This window comes from Marmota monax, unplaced genomic scaffold (genome assembly GCF_021218885.2).
Source record: "Marmota monax isolate L192 unplaced genomic scaffold, Marmota_monax_Labrador192_F-V1.1 WCK01_AAM20220418_F8-fsc00026, whole genome shotgun sequence".
In the NCBI taxonomy this organism is placed as follows: Eukaryota; Metazoa; Chordata; class Mammalia; order Rodentia; family Sciuridae; genus Marmota; species Marmota monax.
This window is the reverse complement of record NW_026693108.1, coordinates 15,061,581-15,083,380: the sequence shown is the minus strand read 5'-3', so window position 1 is coordinate 15,083,380 and position 21,800 is coordinate 15,061,581. Positions and strand designations below refer to the sequence as shown.

General features: G+C 43.3%; 1 protein-coding gene across 3 annotated transcripts in view; it reads right to left on the bottom strand.

Moving 5' to 3' along the window:
* Abcc4 (ATP binding cassette subfamily C member 4) overlaps positions 1-21,800 on the bottom strand; it is a 223,627-nt gene that overhangs the window by 112,765 nt on the left and 89,062 nt on the right. For all 3 annotated transcript variants that reach the window (XM_046454931.2, XM_046454929.2, XM_046454930.2), the window contains 9 exons: positions 20,606-20,797; positions 13,010-13,104; positions 12,730-12,816; positions 8,348-8,444; positions 4,924-5,133; positions 3,149-3,289; positions 2,746-2,783; positions 2,277-2,371; positions 340-486 (listed from right to left, as the gene is read on the bottom strand). In XM_046454931.2, coding sequence (XP_046310887.1) covers positions 340-486; positions 2,277-2,371; positions 2,746-2,783; positions 3,149-3,289; positions 4,924-5,133; positions 8,348-8,444; positions 12,730-12,816; positions 13,010-13,104; positions 20,606-20,797 — 1,102 coding nt within the window. The remainder of the gene's footprint in view (positions 1-339; positions 487-2,276; positions 2,372-2,745; positions 2,784-3,148; positions 3,290-4,923; positions 5,134-8,347; positions 8,445-12,729; positions 12,817-13,009; positions 13,105-20,605; positions 20,798-21,800) is intronic.

The window sequence follows — 21,800 nt, the reverse complement described above, 5'->3', positions numbered from 1 at the left end:
ATCTTCCCCAAGGGGGGCTGACGCCAAGGCATGTCCACAGTCAATGTTTTAGCAACTGTCCAACTCCATTTAAACACATTTGCGCGTATGCCACATGACAAACTTATTCCTAAAACATTCTGCAAAGTAAACATTCATTCATTGTTCCACACACATACAACTTAAAATAAAAAACAGTATGGTCCTGATATTATTTTCTGTGGTGGGATATCAGTGAGGCTGAAAACAGGCACAGTTATTTTCTTCCAGGATTGCCTCCACTTTCAGAGACTGAAATGTCACCAGATTGTCAATGTGTTAACAGGACGTATTCACTGAGCAATGTGGTATCTGACTTACCTATTGGATTTCTATCAAAGAACAATACTGGAGCTTTCAGGATTGACTCAAACATTTTGTTGTGCAAAGTTTGCGAAGAATTAACGAGGACGTAGAATACCAACAGAGATCTTGCTATGCCAAAAAGGACGGTGGATACAGTTAAACCTGAAATAAAGAAACATGACTCAGAGAACACAGGACCCTTGAATTTTCTTCCATAATGCTAAAGAAGATCAGGTGATCTATAAGGATAATATGTAATTCATTCCAAAAAGCATCTGGATTTTTACAAAAATATAATGTATTTACAAGATGCACTGACAAAAAAGAATTGAAGGGGTTCATTTTCTTCTTATTGAATGGAAACTACATGGGGAAAAAGAGAAGTGCAAACTATAATTTCATTCTAGGCTTATCTAATTCAATTACAAGTTCTGTTAGAACTCAGAATTAAGAAAAATAATCTTAAAAAGTAGGCAACCTTGCCTTCTCCATATTAACAGGGAACAGGAGAAATGATTTACCTTTCCTTGTAGAAAATGCCCAAGTAGCTTTAAAGAATTTGAAAATACCACATTAAGTTGCACATGGAAAAACTCTTAAGTAACTGAATTGCAAGAAAATAGAAATTACATTTTAACAAAAGATAATTAATCTAAATAAGCAGCTAATCCCCCAGTGTTTCATATAAATACAAAATATTTATAATAAGACATGCATGAAGATTCAGTATGCCTGTAGTCGCATAAAGAGTTTTCCTAATACCTCCCTCCACCTGCTTTTCTTTGCCCTGCTGGGTTTCGAACCCAAGGCCTCAGGAATGCTAGGTAAATACTACCCCTGAGCATCAAGCCCTATTCCCCTGCTTAATGCACAATGCTACTACATACAGTGGAGATAACTTCTGTAATAAATATTTTCCCTTCTAACGACACCTCACATTATTGAACCACCAAAAGCTGCACAAATGCCCAAACTTCACCACCAGGCATTTATTTGCCTTTGCCCCACATTCTACTTGAATAAATAACGGAACCAGTCTCCTTTCTCCTCCAGGTCTCCCAGCCACCACCGATTCAGATGGTAAACAGCTAATGGCTTTAGATTTCTTAGCAAGAGATCAACAAAATGAGTACCAAATTTCAGGGAGCAGCTTCTTACAGAGATAAACTCAACTCTGAGGAAAGCTTGTACAAGCATTTTCTGTAGAAATATTTAAAATTTTAGATGAGGATTTCCTTTAAAAAGCATGCAAGGCTACATATATTCTGAGCACTCTTGTGAAAACAGCGCAAGGCGTTAATATTAGTCTGGCAAGCCAAATGTTAAATTAATCACACAGTCGGGGACGCGATAACATTGTGATTGCGAGGTAAGAAGAGAAGGATCCCTAATTCCCAGACACTGGGTCTCTCCCTGCTTAGCTTCCCTCTTAAGTAATTAGTGAAGCCCGAGAGATGAGCAGTACTGTGGAGGAAGCTTTGCATACCTGTGAGGGAATAATGCTTTTATTTGGGGGTCCTTGCTGCCAGAGGATTTCATCCAAGTTCAATAAAAGCCAGGGTTTATTCAGACAGAATTGGAACAATCCGAACCACAGGGTGGGGATCCGTTTCTAATCCCCTTGCCCATCCATATAATGATATAAGATTTAGCTAAAGCAATCTATTAGAATAGACAATAGCCACATATTTCCAGTGGCTGATTTTCTGAATGCTCAATCCTAGTTTAACTTTCAAAATCCAGTACAGAGCAAATTAAGAGTCTTCATTCAGCCTCTTTCTTCTAGTAGATTTTAAAAATAATTATTCTAATTAATTCAGAGAGTAAATGCGACTCAGACTCCTAATCTGTTAAGACACTACTGAATTACTCCTAGAAGCCCTAGTTACCCACACTGGCTCATTGTAAGCATCTCTAGCTCTCATATAATAGACCAAATGATTAAACTTTACCTGCATAAATTCCTAAGTACCAGTTAAGATCTAGCTTCTCGGTTACATTTCCTTCCCCATTGACAGTGACATTCAGCATACTTTGTTCGTTTGCCCTATGGAACAGGGGAAAAAAGGAAATATTAAGCTATAGATGGAAATTAGATAAACATCTAAAAATGGACCTCAATTTGGAAGGAATGTTTTATGCTAGAAAACGATCCCTGTCTCACACAGTGCTTTGTATATCCACCTTATAAAAATTCAATTTGAATCATGACTTTTAGTTCTCAACATGCTGCTGAGAATCAGACGTGGGTAGAGACCATTATGGGTCACACTCCACCAGCAAGAACTTTAATTTTTCTTCAGGTAACTATGCGAGGATTAGGAGAGAAGGCTCAACAAACTCCACCTCTCCCTGAACTCTGGAGAAGTGAGACTTGGTATTGATTATATAGCCCTTCACATGAGACCAGAAATAACTCACCAGTAGGAAAGCCACCAGTCCTGAAGGACATAAGAAACCTGGAGGAGAAAAAAATAAAAACCCAGCATTGGCATGACTTACCAACTCGAAACTTTTAAATCCCCACAAAGCATAATCTAAAGGAAGGTTCCAGAGGACAGAGATGGTTCTTCTGGCCCAGGTCTGTGCCAAGCGAGCCCTACTTCCTAGACAACAGCAGGTCAAGCCAATGCACCTGTCATCTTAGAGTCTTTAGAAGATGCCCTTTTCCGACAGAAGCTCTTTGTAATGGACACAGCCCCAGTTAGCACCACTCCTACTGGTCCCCAAAGGCAGCACTTCCGTGCAAACCCCAAGGGAACTACAAGGAGCAGCAATCACAGTGCAAACATAGATCCGTGGAGATCACTCTGCCGTTCCGTACCTGAGCTGCCATGTTCAGCAGAATGAGGAAGATGATGATAAACCAGGATGCCCCAGCTGTGAAGTAATTCTTATAGGCCTTAAAGCCAATCTTTCCCTCAGAACGGCTTTCCTCTGGCTGCACTGCCTGTGCGTTCTCTGTCTATGAAGGAAAAAGGGCAATTAAGAGACAAAGTAGTGCACAAGCTAGCACACCTGAACGGTTCAGAAGTTGACAGTGCCCCCTGCTGGCAGAGGGGTGGGAAAACAGGCACATGCTGCTGGGGGAGTCCAAAATGGTATATCTTCCATAGAGAAGGGTGTGCGAATAGCGAGCCAATCTATAAAGGCATTCACCCTGGATCTAGTCATCTCACTTCTAGGAGTCTCTCAGAAATAAGAGAATGGCAGGGCTTTGCTTGAAGCGTAACATGATTTTCAGCACAATGCCCGACATACCCAAGTTCGAGTGTAAATGTTGAAAAACTTGTACCAAAATCAAAAGTTAATAATGTGGAAATAATGGCCACTCTAGATTATTTGTGTCAATTAACCATGGAAATATAGTAGCCTTCGGTTCAATCCCCAGCACCAACAATAACCACAAATAAAGCAGAGGCTCAAAATGTTAGCCCAATACAGTAACTGAGTTCAAAGAGTTTGGGCAATGAGAGTTTGGATAGAAGGAATAGCATGTTATCTCAAGCTGCTTGTCAGAATCATCCAGGATCCTAGATGTGGACAGTGAGGGTTTGGATAACAAAAGAATACCTGTAATACTCAGTTGGAACTCTGCAACCATGGGTTCCACAACCACAAATTAAAAATGCCTGGGGGGAAAATACTACACCTGTACTGAACATACACATACTTTCCCTTGCCGTTATTCCCTAAGAAATATAGCATAACTACTATTGACAGAGCATCAAACTGTATTAGGTATTATGAGGAATCTAGACGCATTTGAAGTATTCAGGAGGATGTGCATAAGTTATACGCAAATACTATGCCATTTTATATAAGTGAGTTGAACATCCCCAGGTTCTGATATCCCCAGCATTTCCAGAAATGATCTCCTCCCAATACCAAGGGATAACTATTTTTAAGGGAGCTTCAGTGCATTTCTACCTGAAGGACTTAAAAATACATTATAGATTCACATGAGCTAAGGATGTACTTGGCTCTATGCTGGCCACTGGACATTCAAAGATGACTAAGATGTGGCTTAAAGAATACAAAGAAAATATAGGAACTAACTTTAAAGGGTCTATCTCACATGCTGGAAATTCTTAGGTGTTTGCATACACAATTTCTGGCCTAACACGAACCATGGGAAAAAGAATCCCATCAGTCACATGTACGTCAGAATCATACAACAATCAGAAAAAGTAATTGATTTAACACAGGCCATGGCAGAAACAGCCTAAGGGGTTCTTCAAATCAAGCCTGTGGATGTAAAAGGGGAGCCAGGAACCACCAGAGCAAGTAGGGGTGACCTATAATAAAGTCAAGAATTCTGAGGTCAATATCGGCCACATATCCCTCTGGAATGTCTAGCAGCATATCCACCTACTGATACCTAGGAGATTCTCCAGTCCAAAACCAAAGGAAAGCCCCCAACCAGGCTTGCTCACCTTTGGTCTGTTTTAATTCTACCAACTCTGCTGAATAAGACCTTGGAACCACAGAATCTACTGTGGGACAAAAGAAGATGCTATGCGCACAGTCGACCAAAAATTTACGAGGCCCCTAAGAGCCAAAAGAACCAGGACATCTTGTAACGAGAGACGAACTCACATCTTGGCCCTCTGCAACACCGTCTTTCAAAGACGGTCTAGAAGACTGTTGAGACCAAACCGAGGACTCAGAGAAGGTGCGATTCCTCAGCGTAGGAGTCCCTGGAACTGGAGACTGTTCGGCTTCCTCATTTTCCTTCTTTAAAAGAGAAGCAAAGTCGACTCCAGATTTCAGAAATTCAGTGTAAGTTCCCTTCTGCACCATTTCACCCTAAAATAAAAATTTCACAGAAATACATTTGCATAGGATAATATTAATCTAATCCAATCAAATCCTCATCAAAGATTAACTGGTCTTAAACTAGGAATGTACTGAGGTCTGGAATCCTGCTTGACAAATCTGGTATAATTTAATTTGACACATACCTAAGAATTCTGTTTTCTGCTAAATCCTATGTTAGGTGCTGGGGGATGGAGATATATATACATACACATTAAGGATGGAGGGCATTGACATAAATACTACCAGCATTTAATAAGCAAAAAATACAGATATTGGGGGGGTGGTCAGTACAGTCTTTTAAGAGAACATGGAAAATGAAGTAAGCCTCGTGCAGAACAAACAGAGAACAGGGAAAGGGATTCCAGGAAAGACACTTGATTGACAGGGAGGCAGACATAAGCATATGTACACAGGCAGAAATCACTCAACGAGCGACAGCTGGCTACCTGTCCCCACTAGGACAAGATGTACAAACTAACCCTGGACATTGACCCCATGAACTGCATCCTCATAGTCTTAACTCTAAATCTGCCCCCCAAATTGAAGAAAATTCCAACCAAAAAATCAACATACCATGTGACACTTCATCTCACAGCTCCCCCTTACAAACTTAAGGAAAATAATGTGCAGACATCTCTACCATTTTTTCATCCCATGAAATGAGACTGATTTGATTTACTCAGAGCCACAAATAAAATATTAGACAAAATCCTGGGATACAAAACAAATCAAAGGAGAATAGCCCTGGATTTAAGGGCAGGTCAGGTGGGGAAATGTGGCCAGAAGCCCACCTGCTACTTCAGTCCTTAGATGCCACCCCAGGTATCTTGCTTGGCCCACTTCAGAAGTAAAATTCACAAGCTTGTTCAATGAAATTACCCCTTTTTACTCAGTGTCAATGAGACACAAAGAGAAGACTACTGGTATAAAGAGGACAATTCTCTTGAGAAGACCAGTACTGAGAATTCAGAGGCTGAAGTAGGCAGCGATACCCTCTGCTGTTAGAAAGGGGCCAGACCAACAGTCGGAATGGACCCCAGCCCATCGAAGGTACCCTACAGTGGACTAGAACTGAGAGGTATCCTCAAAACCAGCAGGAAGTAGGGCCCCAGAAGCAGTCCCCATCTGAAGAATGGTGACAAGGCTAATCTAACCCCCACTGACTCTGTGCTCATCATATTACTGGCATTTGGATTTTACCATACTAGTTTCAGCCCTGTGCACATGAAATTAATTGTTTTCAAGTTTGAGGAATCCAAGCTCCCTATTCCTGGAGGAAGAGGAAAGAACTGACACACAGAACTGCTCTTGACGAGGTAGCTACTCTGCATTTTTATAATCCTCCTGGGGTTGGGGGGATTCATTTGACAGAGCTTTGACTGACAGGTTCCTCACTGTGCTTTATTAGGCACATTGAGCATCAAGGAGGCACTTAAACACTTTTGCAAGAACTCTGCTAACATTATATATCCTGCTTATTGCAATAATGTGAAATTTTTCTGTTTTTGAGAATGATGCACACAGATTTTGTGAACCGTGGCTAATATTCACTGTGATATTCCTATAACTTTACCAAGAAACCGTGGGAGGGTGCTATGGTTCACTTACGGTTTAACAGTGTTTCCCACTGTCCCATGTGTTTAAAAACTTGGTCCCCAAAATAGTACTCTTGGGAAGAAACCTTTGGGAGGCCCTTTGGTCGTGAAGATAAGCCCTCAGGAGGGGCTATGGGACCTGAGTCTCTCTCTGCCTTCCTGTTTGGCCACGTAACCTCTTCCCCACCCACACCTCCTCCATGACGTGACTACAGCGAGAAGGGCCTTTGCCAGAACTGAGCCAACGCAGGCACCCAGCCCTTTCACCTTAAAAATTGTATACTAAATAACTAGTTTCTCTTTACAAATTAGCTTCCTCATGCATTTTGGTGTAGAAATGCAAAGCTAATACAGACAAAAAGTATTAAAACATTTTTGAAGGGTACGAAGGGGACTGTTTCTTTGCAGGTGTAATCAAGTTAAAATGAGGTCATCTAGAGTAGGGTGTGTCCTAAGTCCAATGACAGATGTCCTCAGAAGAAACCCAGACACACACAAAGCATGCCACATAACAAGAGAGGCAGAGACTGAAGTACCCCAGCTACAAACCAAAGAGTGCCAAGGACTGCCAGCAAAAGACCCCAAGGTACAAGAGGCAGGAAGGGTTCTCCGGTAGAGCCTTCAGAGAGAGAATGTTCCCACTCATACCTTGATTTCAGACTCACAGGATCCAGAACCGAGACCATAATTTCCTGCTATTTTAAACCACCCGTTTGTGGTACTTGTGCTGACAGCCCTAGCAAACTGATACACTTCTGAACTACAAAGACTTTTAACGGCTTCTGCTATAGCCCCTCCAGTGCCAAGAGGGTTATTTTTACAAAAAAAAAAAAAAAAATCATGAATCAGATCATGTCCTTCCCCTGCAGACCACACAATAGCTCCATGCCAATTCCAGGCCTACTGCCCAACGCTCTGGGCCATGTCCTATAGCATGGGGCCTCCCTGAAGTTCCTCCACGCATGCCAGATGACCTCCTTCTTCTGTACCAGTCTGTAGGCAATACCCAGTGCTCTATCCCAGCCACCATATCCTCCCCAGGGAGAACGGAAGTCCCACCACGGCAGGGGTTTTGCCTTTCACATCACCACACAGGATCCACATAAACTGGGCACTTGGAAGCACCTGTGCACTTAGACTAGCAAGCGCTGTGCCAGGAAGGTGGGAGCTGCAGGTGGGGAGCCCAGCCATCTGCCTGTGAGTTGCTATGAATGCAGGCTGCTCTTTACGGAAACTGTGGGTGACAACCAAATGGGTGCAAAGGTGTCTTAACATCTGTGATTTCCAAATAATCTCCTTTATTTAAGTCACAGAAAAGGAGACAAAACCTTATAAAGAAACAGCACCATTATTATCATTAACAATTTCACTAGAACCATTGTAATTTGATAAATGTAAGGTAGCAGGTTTATGTACTTTAGGATAATTGATTTAAAATGTAATAGTGACATTTCTATAAAGCCTTTGAATTTATTTTCAAAGATAAGGACTTGAAATTGAGGGAAAAGAGGGAGTTTCCAATGAAGCCCAAGGAGGGTGACCTGCTGAAGACACCTCTGTGCACACACAAGAGTACTAGCAAGTCCAGATCTCTAGAAATTACTTACGTCTTTCAATATCAGAATATGGCTTGCAGCTTTTAGGTACTGCAACTGATGAGTCACTAAAATTGTGATCTTCTCGTGCAAGGTTTGACAAATACACCTATAAATGTAAAACGTACAATATATGAAAAACCACATTGAGGGTGCTCCAAATGGAAAAAATAAAATCATTTCAAGCTAAAATGAAACAAAGACAACAGTGCAGTCAAAGATGCATAGCTTAAGTACAGATGTAAATATGAACTAAATACAAATGCAAATATAAATCAAGGGAGCCACCTGGGCACTCAAACTCACTAGCAGCACATCTGAGGTTAAGCTGCTAGGAAATTCTAAACGGCTATTAATTTTTTTTTTTAAACTCAGTTTAACTGTTAACATATTTCATGATAAAACAATGGAACGATACCAAGATTCTAAAAACTTGACTTAACTAAAATACTCTATGCAGAAATGAGGAAGAAATAGGCTGACGTCATTTAATAAATATGTGGCTCTTTTCCTTAGACTGTTTCCTAAGTGATGATGTATGAGACTAACCTAAACAGAAGAAGTCTTAGATTTTCAGTAAGCCTTGCCAGAGTGCATATTCTAGACCCTAGATAGAAAAATGACTGAACTGAGGCCACAGTCAGACCCAACACTCCAAGCCTCGTGGCAGAAGCCAATTTTCTTTTATTAGGACTGAATATGAAAGTGAAAGAACAAAATTTGAATGGTCGAAATCACAGTAGAAATCATCTAATGGCTCAAATAACCCTAAAAAGTGCCCCCACATTTTAATTGCAGACCCTGGAAGCTCAAAACCAGTCCCCAGCTTCAGGTAAACAGAGTGGGACCCGGGGACCACAGGCAGGGCTGCGGACAGATACTGTGGGTTCCAGGTCCTTGCACAAAGCAAATGTCAGGAACGTGGGCTACACCACCATGTGCTGGAGAGCACCAAATCTGAGCTCCTCAGATCTCTGCTCCCTCTCACCAGCCTGACAAAGCTGGGTAAGCCACTAGACCTCTTAGAACCTCAGTTTCTTCCTATCTCACAAGACTAACGTCAACTCATAGGCATGTTCTGAGAAATCAAAACACCAACCCCTGGGAAAGGCCTGGAACATAACTGTGCTCAATAAATGTTATCTCCATCTTTCTCCAACCAACCAGCCCTGGGCTTTTAATTCAGGATTGACAAACTGTAAATAAAAGATGATTTGGGGATGGGGTCCATGATCAGAACCAAGATCTCAAACTATACACAAAAATTATCACTTCATACTTTCAAATATCTTACTTTGTCTTATTTCATACCTAAGTTTCTCAACCTACTAAACCTTTCTTCTTGTGTAATATTCAAGCTCTCCATAGAACTGTTTCTCCTTAACGCAAAACTACCAGCCAAACATCCCTTTATATAAATATCTGTAGGGAGATGTTAACAAAATCAAACATGATGTGTTGCTGTGTCCCAGAGTCTCAAGTCCAAGGTTTCAAAATGTTTCCTTTCTAACATATTCCATCACAGAAAAGCTAATGTAAATAAGTAAAATAATATTATTATTGATGACTTTAAAGTTTTCCAAAATTAGGAGTTTTTCAAAACCTCCAGAAAAATACTTTGTGAACTGTTAAGAGTTAAAATTTCGAAGACATGAAAGAGATAAGATCTTGCCATGTTGCCCATGCTGGTTCTGAACTCCTGGGGTCAAGATCCTCCTGTCTCAGACTGAGTTGCAGGTGTGTGCCACTGCGCCTCGCCATGCCATAAAAATACTGATTGGTTCAGCAACCAGTCTATACATGGACGATTGTTCTATACAAGAACTGTTAAGGACTGTTCTATACAAGAACTGTTAAGGGTTGACCCATACTGTGATGCAAGCAACAGAAATAGGAAAGACAGAGTCACTGCTTTGATTCTTTCCATCAACCCACATTGGCTGAGCAGCTACATAGTGTCAGGCACCATTCAAGTGCTGAGGACACACCCACTGGTCAAACAGACAACACCCGCACCATACAGAGGAGACACAAAACAGAATATGCATTATTGGGTCATGATGTGAGCATGGTGAAGGTTGCTATTTTAGAGGGAGTGGTCAGGAAAGACTTGTCTATGAGGAAGTAACACATGAGCCATAAGAATATCTGGGGGAGGGGAGGTCAGCAGGTTGGCTTTGGGGAACCTTCACACACTCACAGACAAGATTTATACCTAGCAACAGATCCAATGGGCATCAGTTAACCTAAGGGCCCTGACCTTCTGCATGTGAAAATTCTCTTGTATTTACAACATATAGTTGTAAAACTCACAAACCTTAATAGCTTGGATGTATATTCATGATTGAAGTAAAACTGTTAATGGCAAACAGAAGTGTAATTCATTCATTTTCAATACAAAACACTTCACATTTCTAAGCTTCAACACAACCGCCATCTTTCATAGCATATTGTTCAATCCAATTTTCTAACTCGTTGAGAACATTCTCCAGTTGCTGCTGAGTGATTTCCTAAATTGCATTCGTGCTCCCTGCTCTAAGTTTCCCCAAAGAATGTGATTCTGATTAGCAAACAACAATTTTAACAAGCTTGCTTCTATCAAGTGTATATCCAAAGTCATTAAACCCTAAAGGTGCGAGAGGACTTTATAAACACCTTCGTGTTCTCAGGAAAACTTGGGGGAGCTCTTGCAATATGCACACTGACACTCAGCAATTAGAATGCCTTCCTCTCTCCTCCAGAGGGACTCTACCACAGGGTCCCACCGGGAGTTGCTTTTCGAGTGATGAAGAACTTGAGTGGAAAAGAATCATACAAGTGACAAAGGCTCTTCTCTGCCCAGAGGAAAAGCCAGCGAGTCACAGTCAGGAGTGGGCAGGAGAGGAAGGTCAGATCGGAGAGCTCCCACTTTCTGTTCTGAAAAGACTCAATGCTACCAGGTACATTTTTTGATTGTGGTTTAAATAAACATACCAAAACTGAGCATTGTAACCACTTTTAAGGGCACAGTGCAGTGGTGTGAAGTGGCCCCAGGTGTGGAACCTTCACCACCATCCACTCCCAGAATGATCTGTCACCCCAGCACCAGACACATTTATATCCCCACTCCGGTGGAGAAACGTTTAGTGACCCTCCCTCCACTCCAGAGTCCCACACTCAGTGGAGGACTCCATGTCCTGGCTCTTTAGAGTCCAGAGCTTGGTGATACGATCATCTCACTCTGCTTGCATCTGTCTTCATATTTAGGACTGACTGTGGACTGACTGCCCCACTCCTAGTCTTATATGTGGAAGCCAAACCCCAGCACCTGACAATTTGGAATTTGTCTTTATAAACTTCATATGGAAACAAATTCCTTAAGGGCAAGAATGAGATCAAAACTTGTGTCTCCCATACTCTGCCTACTATGGGTCATTAACTTCTTTGTGGCTTACTGTCCCCTCCTTGGCAAACTAAGATGTGTCATGCTGTAACATCTGTCAGAGAATTTATCTCAGCATGCACAGAGGGCTCCCCTCACCAGCATAGGTGAAGGGGCTCACTGCCCTCAGCAAAGTGAATGACAAGCAGAAAGTTAAGGGGGGATGGGGGTGATCAGATACTGTTTTAGCAGGACCAAGTCCACAAGCTTTGAAAAGACCAGTCTAGAATACACAGGGTGTGTCTGTCTGCATAGGTTACACACACACAGAGAAAAGCCTCCAGTCTTCTACGTCACTGGCTCAGTGGCTAAGCAAGAATAAAAGAAGACAAACTGCAGAAAAACCACACGCAAGAAAGGAGGAGCACTGGACTGCAGAGGCCCAGCTGCACACGTCAGCTGACCCTTCACTGCTGAGAGTCTGCAGGGTTCCTTGTATTGAGGCTCCGTGAAGCAGCATCAAACTCCTGCAGCCATACACTGCTAAGGAGCAAACCGTTCCTGAATTCTGGACTAGTAACTATTTCTAAACCTACAGGTGAAAATAGCATAAACCAACAAGGTCTTTCCACAAAAGCCCTGCATGTACTGAAAACCGCTCCCTCATGTGCCACGAACAGACAGAGGAAAAGAGGCGACAGCCGGCACCAGTCTGCCGAGTCCCGTCCTTCAATGTCAAACCTGCACGTCATCCTTCTTCTTCTGGGGGTCTGAATCCCCCCACCCAGCCCCCATTCCGTAACTCCCTGGGACATGGGCTCCTCGCACTTCAACTGGCGGGCAGCTCCTGCAATTTCCTACCTCGACCTTATACAAGTGCAAACTTTTCTCTAAAACGGATCTTCCCGGAGGCAGGCGAGAGGGGCAGAGGGGCACAAAGGCGGAGGAGCTGAGCCTTCTGAAGCTAAAGGCCTCTCCTGTGCCTCCTGGAAAGGGCCCCTGATGCAGAGGTGGTAAGACCAAGCAGACTCACAGCTGGAACAGGTGCTTGCTGACTTCTGCGTCCACCGCACTGAGCGGGTCGTCCAGGAGGTAGATGTCGGCGTCCTGATAGACTGCTCTAGAACACGGGAAAAGGGGTCAGGCAGGCCACTCCCGCTCACCAGCTCCCTCCTGGGAACCATCCCATTCCACCAACTACCAATGAAATAACCCAAAACCAGTGCTTCCCCCGGACCCAAGCCTTGGCGAGCAGTTTCTTTCTACGTGTCCTCCCACTGGAAGCTGCAGAATGAATGGAGAAGGACATTCACCTTGCAAGGTTCACCCGCGCCTTCTGCCCTCCGCTCAGTGTGGTTCCCCGATCTCCGATCACAGTCAGGTCCCCGTCCTCCAAAAGCTGTAAGTCCTACATGGAGAAATACAGGAAAAGGGAGAAAAGACTCAACACTGCTCTCCTGTCACCAACCTAAACTTTGCAGTTCCTCGGAAACACAAGCATATCTGATCAGCAGCAGTGGATCTATTCACAGGGACTAGACTGGAAGTTTGAACCTTTCAAGAAAACTTTTGGGGCACTTTAATGCTGTAGTTTTCCAGAGTATTTTATGCACTCAACTATTTTACTGGGTATGTACTGAGCACCAGCAATAAGCCAGACATTGTTCTGGGGACAGTGACTTCAGCAGGGACGGAAGCAGGAAGCAAAGTCCTTGTAGTTTCCTTGCGGGAAGACTTGACATAAAAAATTAACATGACTGTACATGGTGATATATAGAATTCCAGAAGTCCAACTTCTACAGGGTGGCCAGCAATGGCTCCAACCAAAGCTGAGTCAGAGGGCAAGATGGGCCAGCACAGACATGGACAAAGAGCGTACCAGAAAGAGGAAGGAGCAAGGGCAAAGGCCCCGGGGCAGATGCATGTGCAAGGTATTCAAAGGATAGCAACTGCTGTCCAGCAGTTCTGGGCAGAGGGAGCAGTACTGGGAGATGAGGCAGAAGAGACCAGAGGCTCAGTGGTTCTACTGTCACTGAAATAAGAACAAAATGATCTGGCTTGTTGGAACCACTGCTGTCTCTTTGTGGAAGCTGTTGATAGGGCAGGGCATAAGCATGACACAAGTTGGGGGCTGCAGCCACAAGGTGAGAAATGTTCATGGTGGGCCCCAGGGAATGGACAGAAGGGGCCACACTCTGGGAAACTTCAAAGTCAGAGCCTTTAAGTTCTGGTGATGGTATGCAAGTGGGCTGCGAGGCAGAGAGGACCACAGTGCTTTAAGCATAGGAAAGGAGACAGCAAGGACACCATGGACAGAGCTGGGAGGCAGGGGACACAGGTGGAGCAGATAGAGCCAGAGTTCAGGTACGGCCAGACTGGGATGCCCACTGCTGCTGGACACACAAGTCTGCAGACGCAGGCTGAAGAGCGCTGTGCAGGCTTCAGCACGCGGGTGGCCTCTAAAGCCATGGGGCTTATTTTCCCCAGCAACACACAGGTGCCTTCACGAGCCATCTCATCTGCTCACATCAGCATTAGTTCCCACCACCTGCACGGTTTTCCATGCCTGCACAGTGACACTGGAGGATCATGACAGAGCAACAGACAAAATCTATACAGGAGACAGCAGCAGGGAAAACCAAAGGAAAAGGAACCAGGTCCTGGAGGGATACTGGACAGGTCGGGTGGATTGAGACCGCTGCTCCACACAAGCCAGGAGAAAAAGGAGAGCTAAGATAAGGAGGTTCTACTGGAAGATCTAGGGATCTATTCGGTTACATGTGATTATTTTTAAATTGACAAAGCACAGAACCTTAAAAAAGAAAAGAAGGTAAGAACATTTTCCAAAAAATAGGATAACAATCAGGTCTAATACACAATATTCCATTTAGAAATCTCTACTTAATTAATCGTCACTACAATAATCACTAGACAGGACCTGGCTTAGGCAGAGTATGTGGGTACGGACGAACTTTCACAGTTACCAACCACAGACTCTATAGCAACAGCCCTTTAGAGATCAATCCTCATTTCTTGGTCTCTACTTGGACCAATTTGAGGAGAAAGCAAATGGCACATTGGGCTCCCCATGAAAAGTGAAGTCTTTGACCTCCCTGGGTCCTCTTCCTGGAGAAACAGGAATTACTCAACTCCCAGGAGGCTGTGAGAACCCAAAGGAATATGAGGATGAACACCCTCGACAGGGAGGAAAAGAACAAGAATGAACTGCAAATTGGACTTGGTGCCTGGAGACATAATTCCCGAGCCAACCAACAGTGGGACCCCAGCCACAGTGCGAATCACTCTAAGCACAGCACACCCCGCAAAGAAAGAAAGAGACTATTTTCAGCTAATCCCACCCCCTCCACCCCCAGTCCAAAATGACACCTAAACACAGAGTTCCCAACAGACTCAAAGCTGAGCTGGACTACTTTCCAGGGAAAACAGCAATCACCCTCGTATAAGGTGGTATACTTTACTTTGCTTCTTTGCAGCGCTCAGAAGTGGTCGTCATCTCTTGCTTTCGGTTTTCATGTAAAACAATGAGCCGGTTTAAGATATAGGTCCCCAGCCTCCACCCCACACTGCTGATGTGGCCCATGGTTCATTGCTGACCATCACTGTAAGGTGTTCTCATTATTTCTATGCCTTGATTGTGTGTTGTTTCTTCTCAGTGTAGCACCAGGGGGTAACACAGCAATCTTAGCCATTTTCAGAGAAGACACTTCAAATCCACTCTTTTCATCTAGCACAATTAGGGGGAAAAGAGTGACTTCATTTAGCATAATTAGGGAACAAGAGAGGCTCTAGTCTGGCAGACAAACTCTGAGTACTACTACCACCAATGCTGTGGTTCTGCAAACTTACCCATAAGCCTCTGATAGGGAAAATGATCTTAAGTGAAGTCTAAGCCAGGCCAATTTCCCAATCGTGACTTTCTGGTCTGGGCAAAGGGAAAGCATGAGCCGAGCATATGTTTCAAGCGTCCCAGGGAGAGGAAGGTGCTCATTCACACTCACCTTCATTGTCTCTCAGTAAAACTTAACCCATTATTCCATTTACGACTGTTTGACGTAACCAGAGGAAAATCAGGGAATGGCTATGCTGGTTTAATGTCAAAAGGCCAGAAACACACCACGTTGCCTTCATGATGGCGGACGCCCCACTGAGGCTGTTGGCCCTGAGGCCTTGGCAAAGTCAAGGGCAGAGCTCTCCTGCCTCTGCTCAGTTCTTCTTCCACATAGAACTGCCACTCCTCTTGTGGCCTGTCAGTGACCTCCCCACCTTCCAGGCTCAGTTCCAACCTCTTCCATGAAACCATTCCCGTTTCCCCAGGTAGAGATCACCTCTCTTTCTGGTGGGTTTCTAAAACTTTCTTTACATGTCTTATGAAGGACTCGTCTTATTCTGCTTCACAATTTATTGTGAATTAATTGTACTCAGCTCATTTCCCCACTGGTCAGCTCCTGGATGGTAGGAACCAGGCACCCAGCACGGGTCTGGATGCGCGATCTCATCTAACCCTCGCTCCAACCTGCAGTAAGTACTGGCCCCGTGGACAGACGAAGAAATGGAGATCAAGCGTAAATGACTCTCAGAGATCACGAAGAGGGCTGGAAACTGAACCAAGCTCATCTCTGAACTGAGCATTTTTACTGTTTCAGTTCACGTTGCCCCAAGTGGTTGTTGAAAGATACATTTAAAATGCAAACAATACCAAAGCAACGGAACACCTGGAGCCCTCTATCTCCATTCGCACACTGCACAATCAACTCAAGCCTCCATATTTGGATCCCCCTCTTGCAGCTCTTGTGACTCAGCATTTCTTATTTAATTATTTATGTTATTTCTTATTTAATTATTAAATTTTATTAAATTTCTAATTTAATTTTTTATTTATTTCTTATTTATTATTCTAAGCCACAGGAGCCCATCTGTTTATCCCAATTGAGAGATGAAGAAAAAAAGACATAATAATAATAATTATTCCATAATTGTCAGGTCAAACTGGAAAGAAAATGTCCAAGTTAACAGGAATATGAAAAAATAGGAGGAAAAAAACTCTAAACCTGTGGGTATCCCAGAGGGGTGGTCTATGTGGAAAAACATCACACTTGAATTTATCACCCACATCTTTGAACTTTACTTAAAAGTTCTAAAAAATACCTAAGGATAAAAGGATAACGTGCAGACAGATGTCACTTAATCATTGTACTGCATTTATTATTGTGGCAACCATACTAGTATTGCTGTGTTTTTTTTTTTAAGTACACTATGAAGACCCTACACAAATGTCAAATTAAATAACAGAAGTTGCACAGTCAGACACTTTATTCCCAATGTTACATTCTAGGTGATTTTACCCAAAATTTGGGATATAACAAAGGGCTAACATTTATATAAAGCCTCTCCTGTGCTAAGGGATCTGGTGTTTTAAATTGATGATCACATTTCACCCTCACAAGCCTTATAAGGTTGACAGTTCTACTACCTCCACTTCACAGACGGAGAAGATGAGGCTTGTAAGGTTCAGACAATCAGCCAAACACACACCCAGTTAAGAAGAACTGAGACTCGTCACAGAGCTGTTTGACCACAGGGCCTGGGATTTTAACCACCATGACAAGATGATGAGGTTGCTTCCTGGGTCAAGTTCAGTGACTCTCCACAAGGCCCTTTGGAATATATAATCAGCCAGAGGGATGCTCCTACATGGGAATTATCACTTCATCTCATTATTTGATCTCGGAAATGTTGTCATCTCCATGAACTTCCAAATTTACTTCCATTAGATCTAGTACAAAGAAAGCATTTAGTTGTTATCAATATATCAAATGAGATATCCGGCCTGCCTTTTTCTGTTTTTTTTTTCCCCCCTCCAGGGCTTTTTGGAAAGAGGGTAAGAGGAAACTGTGAGAAGAAATCTTTATTTCACTCATCACTGACTGATTTAGATAAAAGGGCTACAACTGTGCCAACAGCTACCACTTACCAAAACCTGACATGTTTGCACTTCACAGGTACCGTAAGATCAACCCATATCTCCTCCAATTAATAAGAAACAAAACTGAGGCAAATGCCCAGAGCTACCCAGGACAGTTGCCCTCCCATGTCGAAGCCTCTTCCACTACACCACAGTCTGCGTACTACAGGACACCCTGATCCCAGGGTAGTCCTCTCATCCGTGGCCCCCTCACAGCCACCCCTGACACAGGATTTACCAAGGAAATGGCTGAGGCTCTCCCAAGGCATTAAGTGGTTCCCTGGTTTCTTAAAGATCTTGCTGATGTCCTGCTAAGTAGGGTCACCGCTGGCACTTCAGTAGCTGCAAAACATCTCAGCCAATGCTCTCATTTTGCATCTGACACCAGAGGCCACCACAAGGTAACAGGATGCTGTCTTCAAAGTAACAACAAGCAAAGGACAAGGCTGGGCCAGGACTCCTGCTCGGTTCTATTTCTTTACCCTGGGCTGCCTTCACGCAGAGGACGGAAATTGTGCCCTTCAACAGAGCAGGATCACCATCCCTGTGCATCAACAGCTTATGAAAAGTCAAAAGGAGGCCAAAACCCCAGACACGGCCCCTGTTACTGGTCCAGACCTCCCACGTGGCTGTGGGGGCCCCTTGTCCCACTTGCCATCACAGATGTTCCACCATGTGGAGGAAGGAGGCAGAGCTGGCTTGACCTGGGAGTGTGACGCCGCACATGGGCATTAGGAGTTGAACCTGATTAAAGGAAGAAGGCAAGGCTTGAGATTCTTTTTTTCCATGCTCACCCTCATAAATCACTCAGTCTGTCAAATAGTTCTGTCCTAGAAACACCATAATTAAGAGGCGGCAGGGCACTGGCAGAATTGGAATCTGGAGTCATGCGGCTACACCTGACCCTGATCTGCAAGTGTTCAGGTGAGTCACTCTGTATCTCCAGACCCCAATGGCCCAATAAGGAGAATAGCATTGAAGACTAAGAAATTACAGTAGAAGACCGAAAATTCAGGTACCTTGTGTACACGCACGTGTCTATGACAGGCAGAGAGAGCACACGTATGTGATCCAAAGAACTGCAGTGATCTATGACAGGCAGAGAGAGCACAAGTATGTGATCCAAAGAACTAGAGCGAGATGACTGACACCGAGTGGACGCTCAGTTGATGGGATCTATTATGATCACTCTTCTACGCTTGCTCCCCCTCCTTGGCACATACTGTCTGTATACTATTGAATAAAACTCTAAGGCCTGTAATCCCAACAACTTAGGAGGCTGAGGCAGGAAGACCACAAGTTTGAGGCTAGCCTCGGCAGCTTAGCAAGACCCTGTCTCAAAATGAAAAATGGAAAAGCCTAGGGATGGAGCTCAGCTATAAAACAGCCCAGGGTTCAACCCTAGTATTGCGAAATTATTTAATTAAAAACAAAAATCCAGCTCATCATTGCTTGCTGTCATTTTTGAAAACACATAGCCTCTCAGGACAAGGCAATGAAAGTTCATTAAACGATTATTTCCCTGTCCACACCATCCTAAAATGCTGCTTATCAATACAATCTATGATATTCAAGCCAGTATTCTAGCGAAATTATGCTTTCCTCACAAAGCTGGCTAGGCACCTTCAATACCACCCCTGTGAAAATCTGCCTGGCCTTTCTTTCAAAGTACAAAAGAACAGCTGGACGTGCAGGCCACACTGAACAGACCCCGCGGAGAGCCCTTTGGAGCCATCATTCGCCAATTTTTAACCCAGAGAGGGTAACACAGTGTTTATCAGTAATATACATTTTGTCCTTTGCCAACTTATATTCAGATAACTATGTTCATCAATCATCTGCCTGTGCTCAATAAAACCTTTCATCTGGCCATTTTTGTGAAACTCAACATCCTGAAAATAATCTCTAACGGGGAAATGATGCAGTATCAAAAATAAATTAAAACATTTTGTTTACTTTAAAAAAGTACAAGTAAAAAAACAAGTGGAATGAGTGTAGTGGTGCATACCTATGATCCCAGGAACTTAGGAGGCTGAGGCAGGAGGATTACAAGTTCAAAGGCAGCCTCAAAAATGTACTAGGCCCTAACCAACTTAGTGAGACCCTATCTTAAAATGGAAAAAAAAAAATTTTTTTTTAAAGGCTGAAGGTACAGCTCACTACTGAACCTCTCAGTTCTGATGTCTATAAATTAAAGTTACAAAAAATGTTCCCAGTACCCAAAAAAGAAAGAAAACAAAGTGGAGCAGGGAATCTATGGTCAGACAGGTCCATCCACCAAGTGAGAGGTGCAGTTCTTACTGGAGTCTGATTCAAACTAGCAGGTAAACAAGGCTTCTTAATGAGATAATTAAAGAACTACACATGCCGCCTAGAAAGTCAACCATAGCAAGGAATTCTGTCATTCTTTAGCTATAATGTTCTGATGTTTTTTTTTCCAAAGGAGTCTTACCTTTTAAAGAGAAATAATGAAAAAATTTACAGATGACATATGTGAAATCTAGCTTCTGCTTGAGAATAACTGGGGGAGAGGAGGTGTCTGCAGGGGGCAGGTGTGGAAATGACACAAGGTTGGCCACTAGCTGACCATGTTTGAAGCGGGGCAATAGGCAGCCATGGGAAGGCTCAATATGCGGTTCTCCTCACTTTTGCAACATTTGTAATTTTCCAACTTAAAAAAAAAAGTCAAGAGAACTTCACGAAACCAAACCAAATCCCCCCCAAAACGGTGCCTGTGAATGTCACTATTCACCAGGATTAAGCCAGTAGAGCTGTGAGAGAGGGCATGTGTTTGTCCAGCAGAGTAGCTTAAAATGTTAGATAACATCCAAAAGTCGGAGAAAATAAACTTCATGAAAATCTTGTAGTTCACACTAATGAGAACAGAACTAGTAATTCAAGGGCTGTAGCTCAAGTTGTCACTCACCTTTTTTAAAGCACAAGCCTTTATTACTTTTTCATATCGTTCTTTTTCATATTTCTTCCCAAATAAAATGTTACTCCTCACGGTTCCTGAAAACACCCAGGGCTGCTGAGAAACATAGGCGATCCTTCCATGCACGCTGACCAGCCCCTGACTCGGGGGCAGCTCCCCCAGCACGGCGCTCAACAGCGAAGACTGGAAGGAAGGGTGAAAAACACGTGAGAAGTCAGCACTGGGGACAGAAGGAGCACCCTGCACCCGGCCCTGCCCAGCCCTGGGGATGGACCTCCAGCCTTTCATTTAGAACTAGATAAGAGTCAGCACTAGACATTTCAATGAAATATTAGAAATACCACTATTAGTCAAAGTAAAATGTTTTGTAAAAAATATTAATAAAATACAATGTAACTATCTACTCTGCCCAAAACAGTTTCTCCCAATGAAATGCTATATGCAAACACTATAGGTCATAAAGAATGCTACATGAAACTCTGGGTGCAGTTGAGTGTTGAAGTGACACTGTAGCCTTTCATGATATATACTGCATATATCAGACACTGAGTGCAGTTGTGACCCATAGCCCATACTTTTCTTATCCAAATACTTGTTCTGGAGAAGGTATCAAGAAATAATATACCTAATGCACTAGGAAAGATTTTTTTTTTTTAGAGGACCTCTAGAGAGCAAAAATCCATCATAAAAGGAAGTGATCACCCTACCACCTGTACAGGCTACATTTAGATTTCTCTACTCAGTGTGCATGCAGGCTTCCTTCTAATCTTTCACAACACAGAGATGTGACATGCCTATGGTAGCCACTGTTAGAGTGCTTATAGCACTGAACTAAAAACGTCTGTTTCTCACTGTCTGTCCCCAGAACCTGGGAGCTTGTTGAAGGCACAAGTGACTGGGTCTGACTTATATGTGCACCTTCTGCTCTAAGCATAGCACCAGCCATGGACGTACTTTTACAACATGTGCACTGACATGACATTATGAGTGACATGGGTAAGACATAGGAAGACATGTGTAAAGATGGACAATCTCCAGATGTCTCGTAGCATCTAGGGTATGCTCTGACCAAAATAAGTCCCCACTTTCTCAGTCACTGCATCCTGAACAGCAGCCACATAAATAACTTTGTTCCCTGACATGTCCAACTTCTAGACAAGGAGTTCCCAACTGTAAAACCTGAAGC